Here is an 18,764-nt window from a genome sequence, read left to right as displayed (position 1 = left end):
GTGCGCGTGTGTGACACACTCCTTGGTAAACAAGCCGAGGAATAGTATAAACAGGAACTTCATATTGTCACACTGCAAAATCCATGCAGATATAGTCATAGTAGCCTCAACCTTTTTCACTTTGTTTTCAATAATTATAATGTTTGACTGAATGCGATTAAGGGCGATTTCCCACTCAAAAGATATTTAACAGTTTCCTTTAATCAAATTCCTATGTTGACTCTCCCCTTGTATTTATGAATTAAATTTGGTTAAAGATGTCGTTCCATTTATTTTTTGTAAACCCCCCCCACCTTTTTCTTTACAACATCCCTACAATAATAAAAAAGTTTTTTAAAAAACTATTTTTTAAATTGAAAATCATGAAAATAATAATAATAATAAAAAAAGAAATAAACCCACATGATAATCACTCTGCATAAGCCAGAGACTGGCATAAAATGCCAAATATACCATTTCTGTTAAATCTCAACCCTTCCTTCCTTATCACACCCACGTCCCTCTATATCTCTTTCTCTTTTGGTTTTTGTTTCTCAAACAAAATTTTCTTTTCCTTTTCCTTTTTATTTTTGCCCCCTTCAAAATCCATTACCTCCTTTCTCCGTACTTATTTTCCCTTCTTCATTATCCAATCTCTGAAAAACCCACCTCAGAGAGAAGAAGCCTTCACTTCATTCTGGCATCTTCATAACTTCCCTCAGAGTCTGAGGTTGCTCAGTATTATTTAGCTCCTATTTTCTCTTCGTCAGAAAACTTTCATATTGCATTAAAGAGAACTCTCTTTTCTTTCCTTTTCAATTCCCAAATCTTTTCTTCTGCTTCTTGGTAATTATTTTTACTCTTTCATTTTTTGTTATGTGAACTTTGTGAATTGACTTCTTGAAGTTACTAGTTACTTAGGTATTAAAAGCTATATTTAGGTCTGCTTTCTAGAAGTAATAACTACTTGGCGGCCTATGCTTTTTTCTGTTTATGGGATTGTCAATTTGCTAGGATTAACATGTTATGTTTATCTTATTACACATGTACATAAACAAGGGTCCAATTTGAACATTTATATCTTCAAGTTTCAGCTCATTCAATCAACCAAAATGGCGCCAAAGAACAACCGTGGAAAGTCCAAGGGAGAGAAGAAGAAGAAACAAGAGAAGAGTATGAACTTGTTTAAATACACACACACACACATATATATATATATAAATATATATTTGCTATTATTGAAAAAACCCAGTTTATTTGATAACTAATATATGTATATATGTAATATTGTTTTTTTTTGGCTTTGCAGTTCTTCCTGTTGTCATGGACATCACTGTGAACCTTCCTGACGAAACCAATGTTATTTTAAAGGTTACATGCTTTCAAGTTCATGGCTTTTCTGATGGAACTATTATCAAGTTCTGTCAAGTTCTGCCAAGTTTATCGAATTTTTTATTTTTGTATTTAGTTGACTTCTTTACAAGTCACAGCATAAAAATTCTCTTTTTGTGTCACTCTGTTTGTACATGTTCTTTGTGTTGCCTCCATTTCACATGGGCATCTTTTGTTTTGCCTGTTTTTGCATTATAGAGGTGATTTTTCTATATGATATTCCACTATTTTAAGCATACCAATAATCACTAACTTATTGGTCGTTTTAAAAATCTACAATAGGCTCCAAAACTAGATGCTACTTCCATGGACCATGATAGAACCTAGAATCTATTGCAAGCATCTAAATTGCTCTGTCATTTAGTTCCCAAGAAAACAAAACATTTTGCACTTAAATTTTTTCTTTTGTTTATCATTAATAACTTTATTTTTATTGTAAAAACATTAGATAATTCGTTTTTTAGGTAGAAATACAATGAGAGATAAGAAAGGGCCATCTTTTTAACTTACTAGGCGTTAGTGGCTTAAAGTATTTCTGAGAGCAATATATATGCTTCAAGATATGTATTTTTTTTTTGTTTTTTAAATAGTTTTTACTGTCTCAAAATCTTAAGCAGGGAATATCAACAGACAGGATCATCGACGTTGGTAGATTATTACGTGTGAACACAGAAACTTGCAACATCACAAATTTTTCACTAACCCATGAGGTAATTACCATGTTATTCCAAAGGCTATTACCATGTTACCATGTTTTTCACTAGCCGTAACGCGAAACATGGCTTTTGAGTTTTGTTAGCTTGATCATTTTAGTACATTTTGTCGCTCACTCTTTGCTTGGCAAATATGTCGTTCGAAAATATACACTTACGGGATACTCCTCGTAACATGTGGTCAGAATTCTGAGGGGTTGACATGTGATATCATAGTATCATACGAAATAAAATAACGATAAACACCAAACATCCATGCCCAAAATAAAAATAAAAATCAAAATAGAAGGCCACGACAAGAAATCATTCAAAATGGATTGAAAATAATCAATTAATTATTTGATCTCGTATTTTTCCTGTAATCAATGCGGTAATTGAATTATAAGGTCAAATTGGACATTTCAGAGTACAAAATAACCACCAAACAACTCATTCATTACAGGTAAGAGGCCCGCGATTGAAGGATACAGTGGACATCTCCGCACTGAAGCCCTGCATACTAACTCTGGTCGAAGGTAACTCTAATAGACATTCCTTAGTATTAAGCAAATACGACGTCGTTTCGTTATACGTCGTTTCTTCTTTTTTTAAGCGTACGACATCGTTGCAACTCCCTCCTTTTTTATGCCACATTCGTTAACGCAAAAACAAAAACGACACTCGTGAAAAAAAAACGAAGACGACATCGTTAGTCTTCTTTCCATTTTTTTTTTTTAATAAATAAGTTTTTTTTGGCAGAGGACTACGATGAGGAGAGGGCCACGTCGCACGTTAGACGGCTGTTGGACCTCGTGGCCTGTACGACGAGCTTCGGAACGTCGTCGGCTGGCAAGGACCAGAGCGCGAAGCCCGATGCGTCGTCGTCTCCGACAGGTGGCGGCGCTAAACCTGCGCCGTCGAGTGCGCAGGATAGCAAGACCGCGAAGAAACCCTCCGCTGGCGCCGCCGCCGGTGCCACCTCCAAGTCCCAAGGCTCTCCGGCGGTTGACTCGGAGACCGAGATGACTCACTCGTGTCCGGAGCTCGGCGCCTTCTACGAGTTCTTCTCTCTCTCTCACCTCACTCCTCCTCTGCAATGTACTCTTCTTTTAGTTTCTCTCTAAATAATTGCATTTTGTGAATATCTGTTGGATTTTGCAAAGATGTTATCGAAAATTCTCTGAATTTTGCAGTTGTAAAGAGAGTGATGAGACGGCAAGTCGACGACATTTTGGTCGATGATCATCTTTTCTCTCTTGAAGTAAGTCTCACATACAATTCGTGAACATTTTATTTTTTTGGAAATTTGAGTTTTTGACAAGCTGGTTTTGCGATGAAAAAGGTGAAGCTTTGCAATGGAAAGATTGTTCATGTCGAAGCTTGTAGGCAAGGGTTTTATAGCGTTGGGAAGCAGCGGATTCTGTGCCACAACCTCGTTGATCTGTTACGACAGCTTAGTAGAGCCTTTGACAATGTTAGTTTTTGCTAACTTGCTTGAATTTTCATTTTGTTGATTTTTTTTCTGAGATTATTTCCATTTTATATTTATTTGATACTGTCAATGAAAAGTGTTGAATTCATGGTCACAACCTCGTCGATTTGAGTTTTTAATTTGAGTTGAGAAGTGACTCTACGCGGGAGTAAAGACTGTAGAACAAAAAGTTAGAATTTGAATTTTTGTAAGGAAAAAAACTATATTTGAATTTTTATGAGAGGAAAAACTGTAGTAAAAACTTAGGTTGTGATTCAAATTAGTGAAACAAATGAGCAAGCTGCATGTTCTTCTTGCCTTTTCTTTTAGACATTCTGGGATATGCGATATCACACAAATTTTTCCAAAAAAAAAACATAGGACACAGAGACAAAATATCTTTCCTTAATTTTTCTTTCTTTGGATGATCAAGAATTTGGGTGAAGTTGGATGTGTCGTTTTTTCATATTTCAGGCTTATGATGATCTCATGAAAGCATTCTCAGAACGCAACAAGGTACATCATCATTCCAATTTTCTTTTGCCACTTACCTTTTCAAACTTGTTTTCGTCTTTGCCATAGAGTTTCCTTTCTCTTACAAGCAGCTCTTTTATACCTTTATTCAGTTTGGGAATCTTCCTTGTGGGTTCAGAGCCAACACGTGGCTTGTCCCGCCAGTTGCAGCCCAGTCGCCGTCAGTTTTCCCTCCTCTCCCTGTGGAGGATGAATCTTGGGGAGGAAATGGAGGTGGGCTAGGAAGAGATGGGCAAAGCGACCTGATACCTTGGGCTAGTGAGTTTTCATTTATTGCATCCATGCCTTGCAAGACAGCCGAGGAAAGGCAGGTTCGAGATAGGAAGGCATTCCTTCTTCACAGCCTATTTGTTGACGTCTCCATTTTCAGAGCCATTAAAGCCATTCGGCATGTAATGAACAAAAGGGATTTAATCTTTCCAGTCACAGACAGCAATGTCCTTCATACTGAGAAAGTGGGGGACTTGAGAATCACAGTCATGAAAGATGCTCCCAATGCAAGCACTAAGATTGATACTAAAATTGATGGAGTTCAAGCATTTGGAGCTGATAAAAAGAATCTAGTAGAAAGAAATCTTCTGAAAGGGATAACTGCTGATGAAAACACTGCTGCCCACGTAAGACACTCTCTCGAATAATTTTAAAAAGCATGGGGAATTTTCAAATTGTTTCTGATAGTGATTGTTTGAGGAGTTTCTTTTGCCAAAATTCTTGAATAAGACTTTACCTTCTGGTTTGCAGGATGTTTCCACTCTGGGTGTTGTGAATGTAAGATACTGCGGTTACATTGCAGTTGTGAAAGTAGAGGGTAAAGATGAGAAAGTCAGTTCTCCATCCCAAAGCAGTGAACTTCTTGATCAGCCTGAAGGAGGTGCCAACGCTCTTAATATTAGCAGGTATTACTTAAAGGTTAAAATGTGCCCTTATGCGTTGACATTATATTCTAATGCTGTGTTGAACATGTGTGTGTGTGTGTGTGTGTGTGTGTATGTGTATTTTATATTCTTAGTTGTTTAATTATAGAACTTCTAGGTTGTGCTTTTACATAATGGTTGGTGGTACCTAGCTCATAGTTTTGGGGGTCTTTTTATTTTTATTTTTTAATATTTTTTCCTTCTCAGTTTTATTCTGTTCTTCATAATTGCCTAACTAGTAACTAGTCTCTTTGTTGTTTCAGTTTGAGATTACTACTCCACAACACACAGGCTTCGGAGCACTATAAGCTCGGATCAGATTTTCAGACATTCGAACATCAAGAGCTTTCTGTATCCTGTGGTTTTGTTGAGAAACTTTTAGAAGACGGTCTTGTCAAATTGGAGCAAGAGGGCGTAAGTTTGGACCAATTTGTTAGGTGGGAACTTGGGGCCTGCTGGATACAACACTTGCAAGACCAGAAAAATACAGACAAAGATAAGAAACCATCTAGTGAGAAGGCTAGGAACGATATGAAGGTTGAGGGGCTTGGAACACCTCTTAGGTCCCTTAAGAACAAGAAGAAATTAGAGGGAAACAACACGAAATTCCAACCCCAGAACTTATGGTCTCCTGCAGATGGTGCTACTATGGAAGCTGAAACTGCTACATCACCTTCGGTGGAGGTTGAAACCACTGCCAAAGAGAATGAGCTTGCTTTGAAGAAGTTGTTGTCTGATGCAGCCTTTGCTCGACTTAAAGAATCTGAAACTGGACTTCACTGCAAGGTAATATTTTGCAGTTACCATTAGATCTCTACAGCATCTCAGTTTTCTGCTCGGTAGTGTGAGCTAACGTACCACATATTTGGCAGTCTCTTCAAGAACTAATTGACTTATCTCAGAAGTATTACTTGGAAGTTGCTCTTCCCAAACTGGTAATTGCTGAATTTTGTTTACTTGAATCCCATTATTTCTCTGAGCACAATATATGGTTATGGTGATTTTCACTTTTGTATTTCTGAACCAATACAGGTAGCAGATTTTGGTTCATTGGAACTTTCTCCAGTTGATGGTCGGACTTTGACTGATTTCATGCATACCAGGGGTTTGCGGATGCGTTCTCTGGGACATGTTGTAAGTGCCTTTTGCAGATCCTGATTTTTTCTTTAATTCATGTCTGCATATTTTCATCTACCTAACATGCATTTCTTTTATGTTTACCTCTACCGAAAAATGTTTACCTCATCAAACCTTACATAGAAAGTTTCGTCTGACTCTACCTCCTAGATAGCTAGGTCTTCTTCTTCTTTTGTTTTTTGTTTTTGAAAAATATCGGCTACCACACAAGCATATATCTTAACGAGCCCCATGTAAAGCATCATAAAATAGTCTTCGGTTTTGTTTTAATAATTTCCTGTCTTTGGTGTTGTTTTGATAATTTCTCTTATAGTTGTTACAGGATTTATCCTTAGTGGAGCTAGAAATTAAGGGTGAACTCCTGATCATATAAGTCTCCCAAAATGACTGATTATTGCTTGTGATTTTTCTTTACTAGGTCAAGCTTTCAGAAAAGCTATCTCATGTCCAGTCACTTTGCATTCATGAGATGATAGTACGAGCTTTTAAGCACATTCTTCAGGCAGTAATTTCTGCTGTTGCAGAGAATGATAAAATGGCTGTGTCGATAGCTGCCGCACTCAATCTTATGCTTGGTATTCCTGAAGACGATGAGTGTAATAAGTCTTGCAATGTCCATTCTCTTGTGTGGAGATGGCTGGAAGTATTCTTGAAAAAGCGATATGACTGGGATCTCAGCAGCTTCAGTTACAAGGACTTGAGGAAATTTGCAATCTTACGTGGACTATGTCATAAGGTAGTTTAATTAGAATATGGTTTCAGAGTTCTGGATACTGCCACTTAATCAACATATCATTACATGAAGAAAATTTGCTTCTAAAAAGTATTTTGCGTGAAAATAGAAGTTTAATGTCATATGTTGTAGCTCTTAACAAGTTAATGGGGCTGTTATTTATCTATTTATTTTTCTTCTGGAACCCAAATATCCAGGTTGGTATAGAGTTGGTTCCTAGGGATTTCGACATGGATTCTCCGAACCCATTCCGAAAGTCGGATGTTGTCAGCTTAGTGCCTGTGCATAAGGTGATGAACTGGACATACACCCATCGAAATAATATATATTTATTTCAATTTCTCTTAATTGATTACTGTTCATATTTTTGATTTAGCTGCATTTTCCATTTATGTGCAGCAAGCTGCATGCTCTTCCGCAGATGGGAGGCAGCTACTAGAATCTTCCAAAACAGCTTTGGATAAAGGAAAACTTGAAGATGCGGTTTCTTATGGAACCAAGGTAGATATCTGGTGCTTTAAAAACTCGCCTAAAAAGTTTAGCCCATCACCAGCTTTACTTATTTTATTCTTGCAGGCTCTTGCAAAGCTTGTAGCAGTTTGTGGTCCATATCATCGAATGACAGCAGGAGCTTACAGCCTCCTTGCTGTAGTTTTATATCACACTGGAGACTTCAATCAGGTCCACCTGTTGTCCTTGTTTGGGTGTTGCAGGAAAATCTATTTATTTAGACATTATGCTGTGTTGTAGGATCAAAGTAATTCTAATCTTGATTATTTGTTATTGATTCAAATCTACGGAATATATATGCGTTGTTCTAGGATCTAGAAACTGCCAGAGATAGTCAAGCTTAAGCGTATAAGTAACATGTTGAGTTCTTTTTTTTCTAGTAGAGTTTTGTAAATCAATTGTTTGTCCATATTGCAGGCTACAATTTATCAACAAAAAGCCTTGGATATCAATGAGAGAGAATTAGGACTTGATCATCCAGACACGATGAAGAGCTATGGGGATCTTGCTGTGTTCTATTACAGACTTCAACATACGGAGCTGGCTCTCAAGTATGTAATGTTCTTGTGCAAAGGGATATATCTACAAATTAGTTATGAGCTTGGTTTAAGTTGGTTTCCTACATGATCTACGTTTAGGCATGCTATAGTTTGTTGGGCTGATGTCGTTATGATATGGATAATAGACCATGTTAGTGCAAGACATGCTAGTTATACAGTCAATTGCACTAAACTTAAAGAAATAGACGCTTTTATGGTGCTTCAATGGATTTTCCACAAAATGGTTCATATGTGTTCACGTATTATGCTTTTATGTTCTTTTCTGGATTTAGTAGATTTGGGCATATACAGGGAGATAAAGCACTATAATCACATAGCCTGTTCATTTATGGATGTATTGCATTGATTTACTTATATTTGCATTAAAATGCTAATTAGCTGGTTAATTCGTCGATGTATTGATGCTATTCCTTTTCCCCTGTTTGAAAATCAATTTTTGTTTTGTCCAGGTATGTAAAGCGTGCTCTGTATCTTTTGCATCTGACATGTGGTCCATCTCATCCAAACACTGCTGCAACGTACATCAATGTGGCTATGATGGAAGAAGGTCTGGGAAATGTCCATGTTGCCCTTAGATATCTTCACAAAGCTCTGAAATGTAACCAAAGGTTACTTGGCCCAGACCATATTCAGGTTCAGTACTTTATATCCATCAGCTGAAATTCAACACGGTTTAACCAGATCTTTTTCAATAAAGCTTGTTATGGTTGATATGAATTAATCAGTATGCGTGGATGATGGTAGAGGACCAATATTCTTGTAAATTACCATCATTCGTGTCATATGCAAGATGATTTAGAAGCTGAAATATGAATTAATCTGTGCTAATGTTCTTCAGACAGCAGCAAGTTACCATGCTATTGCAATTGCCCTCTCATTGATGGAAGCATACCCTTTGAGTGTTCAACATGAGCAGACAACCCTGCAAATTCTGCGAGCAAAACTTGGTCCTGATGACCTACGTACTCAGGTAGGCGTCTTCTGAAGCATGTCTAAACCACTACTTGATAGAGATGTTCATAAGGAAAAGCAAAGGGTCGAAGGAGGAAGAACAAAAAAGCATATTTCTTGTTTCGTTGATAGGAAAAGTGGACATGGACTGAGGAAAAAATGGAGAGTTGTAGCAACCTCTTGCTCATCCATCATTTCCAATCTTTTTAGTGAATAGTGCATAGGTTCAAAAGGCTATGATCATAGCATAATTATGAACTTCAATAACGGCCCTAATTGCATTAGAATGCATATACATGTTGTACTCTATGCGTGCTCTTCTTTTTCTTGGTTTGATGTGTCCATGAATTGCCATACTCTATTATAGTAGAATTCGTAGTCAATCTAACGTTGAAATTTTGTGACAAAAATCTTCAGGATGCTGCTGCTTGGCTCGAGTATTTCGAGTCTAAGGCTTTTGAACAGCAAGAGGCTGCAAGGAATGGTACTCAAAAGCCTGATGCCTCTATCGCCAGTAAAGGTCACCTGAGGTAAGTTAGAAATGTCCTCTTATAATTTGGGCTCTATCGCCAGTAAAGGTCACCTGAGGTAAGTTAGAAATGTCCTCTAATAATTTGGGCTCTCCAAAATTATCAGTAAGATTTGAACTCTTCCCATCTGACTTTGTAGCCTTTTTCTTCTTGGTCATTTTACCCCATAATCTCTGGTTATTTCCTCTCCCAATATAGACTTGTAGGAATTCAAACTAGCCGTATAGGGCAATTGTTAGTTTCCTATTTTTGTGGATCTATAGTATCTAGGGATATTATTCTTGTGTACAGCTGTAATTGACTTTCCTTAATATTAGGATTAGCACCTAGAAATCAGGATCAATCCCAACGGATCCTTGTGTATATATGTACCCGAATTGCATCTAATGAATTATCAGAAAATTTCAATTCTATTCTGCTTCATGGTATCAGAGCCTCAGGTTTCTGAACCCTAATTTTCATCTCTCTGGCCGCCGGCCCTAGCCTATCCCCAATTCACTTTTTTTTTTTTCACTTCTGTGAAAATCGAGCCCTTACCCTCTCTCTCTCTCTCGGAAATCTCGACCACCATGGCCGACTCTGAGCAGACTTCCAGGGACTTATCTTCATCTACCACTTCATCTCTCAATACTCCTATCAATCTGCAGATCACTCCCGAAAATAGTATTACACCTATCATCAACCACAAACTCAATGGCCACAACTATCTCCAATGGTCTCACTCCATGATGATGTTTATCAGTGGACGAGGCTGTGATGATTATCTTACAGGTGTGGTTGTCCAACCAAATTCCAGTGATCCTAAATTTAAAACTTGGAGGGCAGAAAACAACCTAGTCATGTCCTAGTTAATCAGTTCAATGACTACTGAGATAGGCGAAAACTTCCTCCTTTACACTTCAGCCCAAGAAATATGGGACGCAGCTCGTGACACTTTCTCTAGCAGTGAGAATACTGCAGAACTCTTCCATGTGGAGAGTATCCTACATGACCTAAGGCAAGGAGAAAATACAGTCACCACCTTTTTCACCACTCTGACGAGGTATTGGCAACAGTTGGACCTCTTTGAATCTCATGAATGGAAGTGTCCTGATGACAAAACCTATTTCAAAAGAATAGTAGAGACCAAACGCATCTTCAAGTTTCTGCTTAGTAGAAGAAGTATATATGGATATACCTCCTGGGTTCGAAACTGATCATATGCGAGGTAGAGTTTGTAGGCTACGAAAGTCACTATACGGGCTCAAGCAATCACCTCGTGCATGGTTCGACAAATTCACGAGGGTACTAAAACAAGGACTTAGTAGAAGAAGTATATATGGATATACCTCCTGGGTTCGAAACTGATCATATGCGAGGTAGAGTTTGTAGGCTACGAAAGTCACTATACGGGCTCAAGCAATCACCTCGTGCATGGTTCGACAAATTCACGAGGGTACTAAAACAAGGACTTAGTAGAAGAAGTATATATGGATATACCTCCTGGGTTCGAAACTGATCATATGCGAGGTAGAGTTTGTAGGCTACGAAAGTCACTATACGGGCTCAAGCAATCACCTCGTGCATGGTTCGACAAATTCACGAGGGTACTAAAACAAGGACTTAGTAGAAGAAGTATATATGGATATACCTCCTGGGTTCGAAACTGATCATATGCGAGGTAGAGTTTGTAGGCTACGAAAGTCACTATACGGGCTCAAGCAATCACCTCGTGCATGGTTCGACAAATTCACGAGGGTACTAAAACAAGGACTTAGTAGAAGAAGTATATATGGATATACCTCCTGGGTTCGAAACTGATCATATGCGAGGTAGAGTTTGTAGGCTACGAAAGTCACTATACGGGCTCAAGCAATCACCTCGTGCATGGTTCGACAAATTCACGAGGGTACTAAAACAAGGACTTAGTAGAAGAAGTATATATGGATATACCTCCTGGGTTCGAAACTGATCATATGCGAGGTAGAGTTTGTAGGCTACGAAAGTCACTATACGGGCTCAAGCAATCACCTCGTGCATGGTTCGACAAATTCACGAGGGTACTAAAACAAGGACTTAGTAGAAGAAGTATATATGGATATACCTCCTGGGTTCGAAACTGATCATATGCGAGGTAGAGTTTGTAGGCTACGAAAGTCACTATACGGGCTCAAGCAATCACCTCGTGCATGGTTCGACAAATTCACGAGGGTACTAAAACAAGGACTTAGTAGAAGAAGTATATATGGATATACCTCCTGGGTTCGAAACTGATCATATGCGAGGTAGAGTTTGTAGGCTACGAAAGTCACTATACGGGCTCAAGCAATCACCTCGTGCATGGTTCGACAAATTCACGAGGGTACTAAAACAAGGACTTAGTAGAAGAAGTATATATGGATATACCTCCTGGGTTCGAAACTGATCATATGCGAGGTAGAGTTTGTAGGCTACGAAAGTCACTATACGGGCTCAAGCAATCACCTCGTGCATGGTTCGACAAATTCACGAGGGTACTAAAACAAGGACTTAGTAGAAGAAGTATATATGGATATACCTCCTGGGTTCGAAACTGATCATATGCGAGGTAGAGTTTGTAGGCTACGAAAGTCACTATACGGGCTCAAGCAATCACCTCGTGCATGGTTCGACAAATTCACGAGGGTACTAAAACAAGGACTTAGTAGAAGAAGTATATATGGATATACCTCCTGGGTTCGAAACTGATCATATGCGAGGTAGAGTTTGTAGGCTACGAAAGTCACTATACGGGCTCAAGCAATCACCTCGTGCATGGTTCGACAAATTCACGAGGGTACTAAAACAAGGACTTAGTAGAAGAAGTATATATGGATATACCTCCTGGGTTCGAAACTGATCATATGCGAGGTAGAGTTTGTAGGCTACGAAAGTCACTATACGGGCTCAAGCAATCACCTCGTGCATGGTTCGACAAATTCACGAGGGTACTAAAACAAGGACTTAGTAGAAGAAGTATATATGGATATACCTCCTGGGTTCGAAACTGATCATATGCGAGGTAGAGTTTGTAGGCTACGAAAGTCACTATACGGGCTCAAGCAATCACCTCGTGCATGGTTCGACAAATTCACGAGGGTACTAAAACAAGGACTTAGTAGAAGAAGTATATATGGATATACCTCCTGGGTTCGAAACTGATCATATGCGAGGTAGAGTTTGTAGGCTACGAAAGTCACTATACGGGCTCAAGCAATCACCTCGTGCATGGTTCGACAAATTCACGAGGGTACTAAAACAAGGACTTAGTAGAAGAAGTATATATGGATATACCTCCTGGGTTCGAAACTGATCATATGCGAGGTAGAGTTTGTAGGCTACGAAAGTCACTATACGGGCTCAAGCAATCACCTCGTGCATGGTTCGACAAATTCACGAGGGTACTAAAACAAGGACTTAGTAGAAGAAGTATATATGGATATACCTCCTGGGTTCGAAACTGATCATATGCGAGGTAGAGTTTGTAGGCTACGAAAGTCACTATACGGGCTCAAGCAATCACCTCGTGCATGGTTCGACAAATTCACGAGGGTACTAAAACAAGGACTTAGTAGAAGAAGTATATATGGATATACCTCCTGGGTTCGAAACTGATCATATGCGAGGTAGAGTTTGTAGGCTACGAAAGTCACTATACGGGCTCAAGCAATCACCTCGTGCATGGTTCGACAAATTCACGAGGGTACTAAAACAAGGACTTAGTAGAAGAAGTATATATGGATATACCTCCTGGGTTCGAAACTGATCATATGCGAGGTAGAGTTTGTAGGCTACGAAAGTCACTATACGGGCTCAAGCAATCACCTCGTGCATGGTTCGAAAAATTCACGAGGGTACTAAAACAAGGACTTAGTAGAAGAAGTATATATGGATATACCTCCTGGGTTCGAAACTGATCATATGCGAGGTAGAGTTTGTAGGCTACGAAAGTCACTATACGGGCTCAAGCAATCACCTCGTGCATGGTTCGACAAATTCACGAGGGTACTAAAACAAGGACTTAGTAGAAGAAGTATATATGGATATACCTCCTGGGTTCGAAACTGATCATATGCGAGGTAGAGTTTGTAGGCTACGAAAGTCACTATACGGGCTCAAGCAATCACCTCGTGCATGGTTCGACAAATTCACGAGGGTACTAAAACAAGATGGCTACTTACAGTCTCAAGCCGATCACACTCTATTCTTCAAACACTTCACCAACGGTAAGATTACTGTGTTAATAGTGTATGTTGATGATATAGTTCTCACCGGAAATTATGAAGAGGAAATAAGGAGACTTAAGCTTCTATTATCCAAAGAGTTTGAAATCAAAGACTTGGGTCATCTAAGATATTTTTTGGGAATGGAAGTGGCTAGATCAAGGACTGGAATTTCAGTTTCCCAGCGAAAGTATGTCTTGGACCTCTTAAAGGAAACCGGTATGATTGGGTGTAGGCTGGTGGACACTCCTATGGACCCTAACACGAAGTTGATGCCTCGAACTGAAGAAATGGCTGTGGATAAAGGACAATATCAACGCTTAGTCGGGAAGCTGATCTACTTGACTCACATGTGTCTTGATATAAGTTTTGCAGTGAGCCGTGTTAGTCAATTTCTAAGCAATCCTTCAGTCACACACATGGAGGCAGTGGACCGTATTCTTAGATACCTTAAAAGGGATCCTGGAAAGGGACTCATGTTCAAAAAGACTCTTAATCGCTCCCTGGAGGTTTACACGGATGCGGATTGGGCTGGATCCCCCATTGACCGAAAATCAACTTCAGGATATTGCTCCTATGTATGGGGAAATCTGGTGACATGGAGAAGTAAGAAACAGCAGGTGGTGGCACGCAGTAGTGCTGAGGCAGAATTTCGAGCCTTAGCTCAGGGTATTTGTGAAGGAATCTGGTTAAAACGGCTACTAGATGAACTTAAAGTTGGCATCTCTGGTCCTATAGATATGATGTGTGACAACCAATCAGCTATTGCTATTGCCAAAAACCCTATCCATCATGATAGAACAAAGCATGTTGAGATCGACAGACACTTCATCAGCGAGAAGATAGAGAGCAATGCTATATCACTAAAACATGTCCCATCTAGGCATCAAGCAGCAGACATCCTCACGAAGGCACTCTTTCGTCCAAACTTTGTTGAGCTAAGTTCTAAACTTGGTTTAATAAGTATATACCACCTAGTTTGAGGGGGAGTGTAGGAATTCAAACTAGCCGTATAGGGCAATTGTTAGTTTCCTATTTTTGTGGATCTATAGTATCTAGGGATATTATTCTTGTGTACAGCTGTAATTGACTTTCCTTAATATTAGGATTAGCACCTAGAAATCAGGATCAATCCCAACGGATCCTTGTGTATATATGTACCCGAATTGCATCTAATGAATTATCAGAAAATTCCAATTCTATTATGCTTCGAGACTTAAATGTCATAGAATTCCTTAAGAAGGTTCCTGGGGTCATGAGACCGTCATGGAATAGTTAGAACGTGCTGTGTTAGAGAATAGCTTTTGGCTACCTTCATAAATAAAATGTGATAGGCGATAACCAAACCAGTTGTATTAATGTCACCATGATTATGCTTCTGCACTTTATGTTTGCAGTTAGCTAAATAGGTTGAGCATGATTGCACTTTCTTCCTTACCAAGCATATTTTCTCTTTACTAATATACTTTTCTTCCCCAACAAATATTTGCAGTGTTTCAGATTTGCTCGATTACATTAATCCAAGCCATGATGCGAAGGGGAGGGATGCGTCCAAGAGGAAAAGCAACATGACAAAGGTATTTGGAGCTTAAGTTCATAACTTCTTGATAAACCTCTTTTTCTCTCGTTGAAATTTAAGCAAATTTTTAGACCATTGATAATAAAAGAATATTAATCCATTTTTCATCTTCTTATCCTTCGCATGGTTCTCATCATACTATTTCATTTTTCCTCTCCAGTTGAAGGGAAAATCTTACCAAACTATCAGCGTAGCAAGTTCTGACGAGTCTCCGAAGGAAACATCAAAAGAGACTTCAGATGAAGAGACACCTATTCTTGAACCACAAGGCAGTACAGGTGTCATCCAGGAGCCCACCGCTGTACCAGTTGAGCCCCATTTGACTGTTTTAGAAGAGTCTTCAGTGGAAAGACCGAATAGTTCCGGTGAGGTATCTTCTGAAGGAGAAGAAGGATGGCAACCAGTTCAAAGGCCTAGATCAGCTAACTCCTATGGACGACGTTTAAAGCAGCGTCGGGCAACTATTGGCAAAGTCTATACTTACCAGAAGAAACATATGGATACTGACGTGGAATATCCTTCTGTGAAGAATAATCTTCAAAGTAGTAGTAGGTATTATGTTGTGAAGAAAAGGACAATATCTCATGGAAGTCATATGGATCAACAGAATACCAATACCTCCCAGGTTACGAAGTTTGGACGAAGAATAGTTAAAACTGTAACCTACAGAGTCAAGTCAATGCCTTCATCCACTAAAACTGCTACACCAGAGACTTCCAGAAATGGTGGCCTGGTTTTTGTCTCTCCTGTAGAATCTGGTCAAAGTTCATTAAATGACATAAATTCCATGAAAAATCCTATTGTTAGTCTTGGCAAATCTCCATCATATAAGGAAGTAGCATTGGCTCCACCAGGTACTATTGCTAAGATGCAAGTTGAGATGCCTCAAAGTGATATTCGGGACAACACTGAACATGATGTTGGAAAACACGAAGAGGAAACAAATGAAGCAAAAGGAAACGCTGATTCAATTGTTTCTGGAGTAGAAAATATACTTCTAGACAAGAACGAGAATTCTACAGATCTTTTGAAAGAGGAAACTAAAGTTATTAAGGAAGAAGAGACTCATTCAACTGATGCAACGGAAGAAAAACCTTCTGTAATTGTGTTTGGGAGTATGGATGGACTTGGGTCCAGCGGTGTTGAGGTTTCTAGAGTGATAGAAGATAACTCATTGATCGATGGGCTGCAAGATTCTTTTGCTCCTTCAAAGGAGGAGGGACTCTCTGAGAAGAATTCATCTAGCAGTTTTGAACTACATGTTAGTCCCAGCCCCAATCTACTGGAGGCAGACGGTTTGAAGGACAAATCTTTAAATTCAGGCGATAGTCGTGCACTTACCAATAAGAAGTTGTCGGCATCTGCAGCTCCATTCAACCCCTCTCCAGCCATTGCACGTCCCACACCGGTTACCATGAACATTACTCTTTCTGTTGGTCCTGGTGGTGTCCCGGCTATTGCACCTTGGCCGGTAAACATGAATCTTCACCCAGGGCCTGGTGCTGTCTTACCTACAGTTAATCCAATGTGCTCATCACCTCATCACCCATACCCATCTCCTCCACCAACGCCCAACATGATTCAACCATTGCCCTTTATGTACCCTCCTTATACTCAACCTCAGCCGGTTCCAAGCAGCACTTTCCCTGTAACAAGCAGTGCGTTTCATCCCAATCGTTTCCCATGGCAGTGCAATATGAATCTGAGTGTACCAGAGTTTGCTGCTGGACCGGTTTGGACTGCCTGCCATCCAGTGGAGTTCTCTGTTCCAGCACCTGTTGCTGAGCCAATTGCTGATCCTGTAATGGAGCAAATACCACAGCATGATGATTCTGCTCCAATTCTGCCCGTCGACATTGAAACTGTAACGGAGGTTAAGAAAGAAGCGAACCTTCAAGCATCAGAGGCAATTGGTCATGCAAATCCGGTAGCTGGAGTTGGGTTGGAGAATATTAAGGAAAATGGTCCTTCAAATCTAGGAGGGGCTGAAAATGCTGGAAATGAACCAAGTAACAGGAGGAGTGGAAAAGCTGGACGCAGTGATGAAAAGATGGATGGTGAAAGAACCTTTAGCATTTTAATAAGGGGGAGAAGGAACCGAAAGCAGACTCTGAGAATGCCGATTAGTTTGCTCAGTCGACCATATGGCTCACAGTCCTTCAAAGTTATATATAATAGAGTAGTTAGAGGGAGTGATGTTCCCAAGACAACTAGCTTTTCTTCAACCGAAGATTGTACAGCTAGTGCTACATAATCCCTTTTCATTATTCTTATTATCTAGATGTACCAGGGTTTTTGAGAGAGAAGTGCAATATAAAACTCCTATCATACGCACAAGGGACAACAAAGGATCAGATCTTCTTTGGCTTTCATATTCAAGATCTTTGCAGTTTCTGAGAAAACCCATGTCTGGCGGAAAATAGCAGGTTAGTTTTCTGATTCTACTTGATTTACTTGCCGTTATTCTTGTTATTATTACTCTCTCTTTTAAGGTAAATTTCCATCCTCCTGTTTTGCGTTTTTTTTTAAAGATTATTTTTTATGTAGTTTAGACAATTGAATTTCGCTTCACAAAGGGGATTGATTGAACCTTTGTATGATAATTTAACAATTGCACTGGTATGACCCAAGTAAGATTGCAAATTTTCTTCTTTGCTTTGTAGTCTTAGCTGTTAGGTGCGTTCCTGAGTAAGTAGGTTTAGATTTGTCAATCTTTAGGCACATGTAGTGATGACCACAATGATAAGGTCTTTAAAAATTTTCTTTGTTGTCCAAATTTGCAGGTTCATTATGGAACTTTCACTTTTGGGACTTCTACAAGCCGTATTGTTTGAGGTGACAATTTTGGCTTCACCTATAGTAGGAAAATTTTCTTATTTTGGACCACAGCATTTGATGTGAAATCAGTTTTTTCGATTTCCATAGCGATGAGCTTGCTCAATAATGGGAATAAATTGTATACGACCTCCAATTTTGTCCTTTTACTTTTTCTGGCCTTTTTTTGACTGGCAATCAGTATTTCTTTGTCAAGTTCGCCAATATCTACTTTATTTTTTATACATAACATGTGAAACCATTGGCTCTTCAAGCTCATAGATTTTTATTTCTATCTTTATTTTGATTTTATTATTATTATTATTATTATTATTATTATTAACATTAGTATTATTTTGCTTTCTTCAACCATGTATATGGAATATGTGAGAAATTAATAGTATAGAAGCAGGAGCTCACATACTTAATACATTCAATTAGATCTTTTGGTGAGGCCCCATGGTTTTACTTCTACATTTGGGTATCAGAGCCATCTAGTTTTACATATCCCATATGGCTTTAGGTGTTGGAAACTCGTCTTTTTGACGCCCTGGTGTCCTCATTGACTCCGAATTTGGATCGTTGCTTACACTTTTCTTTTGTGTTTTCACTAAGAGCTTGCAGGGAAAAGTGGGAGGGAGGGACAGGGATAGGGGGAGATTAGTTAAAGGATTTTAGGGCCCATTATTTGGTAGGAGCTAGGAAGGATCGCGGGAGGTAATGAATTGAGCGAGACATTAAAAAATTG

At 39.2% G+C, this 18,764-nt stretch overlaps 1 protein-coding gene across 1 annotated transcript; it reads left to right on the top strand.

The window, feature by feature from the left end:
* Positions 1–612: 612 nt before the first annotated feature.
* On the top strand, positions 613–18,286 carry LOC21400560 (protein TSS). Its single transcript, XM_024165201.1, has 25 exons — positions 613–825; positions 1,074–1,152; positions 1,289–1,350; positions 1,989–2,081; positions 2,527–2,599; positions 2,823–3,161; positions 3,257–3,324; positions 3,406–3,537; positions 4,009–4,050; positions 4,161–4,685; positions 4,810–4,964; positions 5,246–5,768; positions 5,855–5,917; positions 6,015–6,116; positions 6,538–6,855; positions 7,050–7,142; positions 7,252–7,353; positions 7,429–7,533; positions 7,780–7,913; positions 8,372–8,555; positions 8,761–8,892; positions 9,291–9,403; positions 15,116–15,200; positions 15,363–17,628; positions 17,986–18,286. The coding sequence occupies exons 2-24, from the start codon at positions 1,092–1,094 to the stop codon at positions 17,454–17,456; spliced, it is 5,598 nt and encodes a 1,865-aa protein (XP_024020969.1). The 5' UTR covers positions 613–825; positions 1,074–1,091; the 3' UTR covers positions 17,457–17,628; positions 17,986–18,286.
* Positions 18,287–18,764: the final 478 nt, after the last annotated feature.

Source organism: Morus notabilis, unplaced genomic scaffold, assembly GCF_000414095.1.
Source record: "Morus notabilis unplaced genomic scaffold, ASM41409v2 Scaffold355, whole genome shotgun sequence".
Lineage (NCBI taxonomy): Eukaryota > Viridiplantae > Streptophyta > Magnoliopsida > Rosales > Moraceae > Morus > Morus notabilis.
Note: the sequence above shows the minus strand (reverse complement) of the source record. Positions and strands in the feature narration are given on the sequence as shown.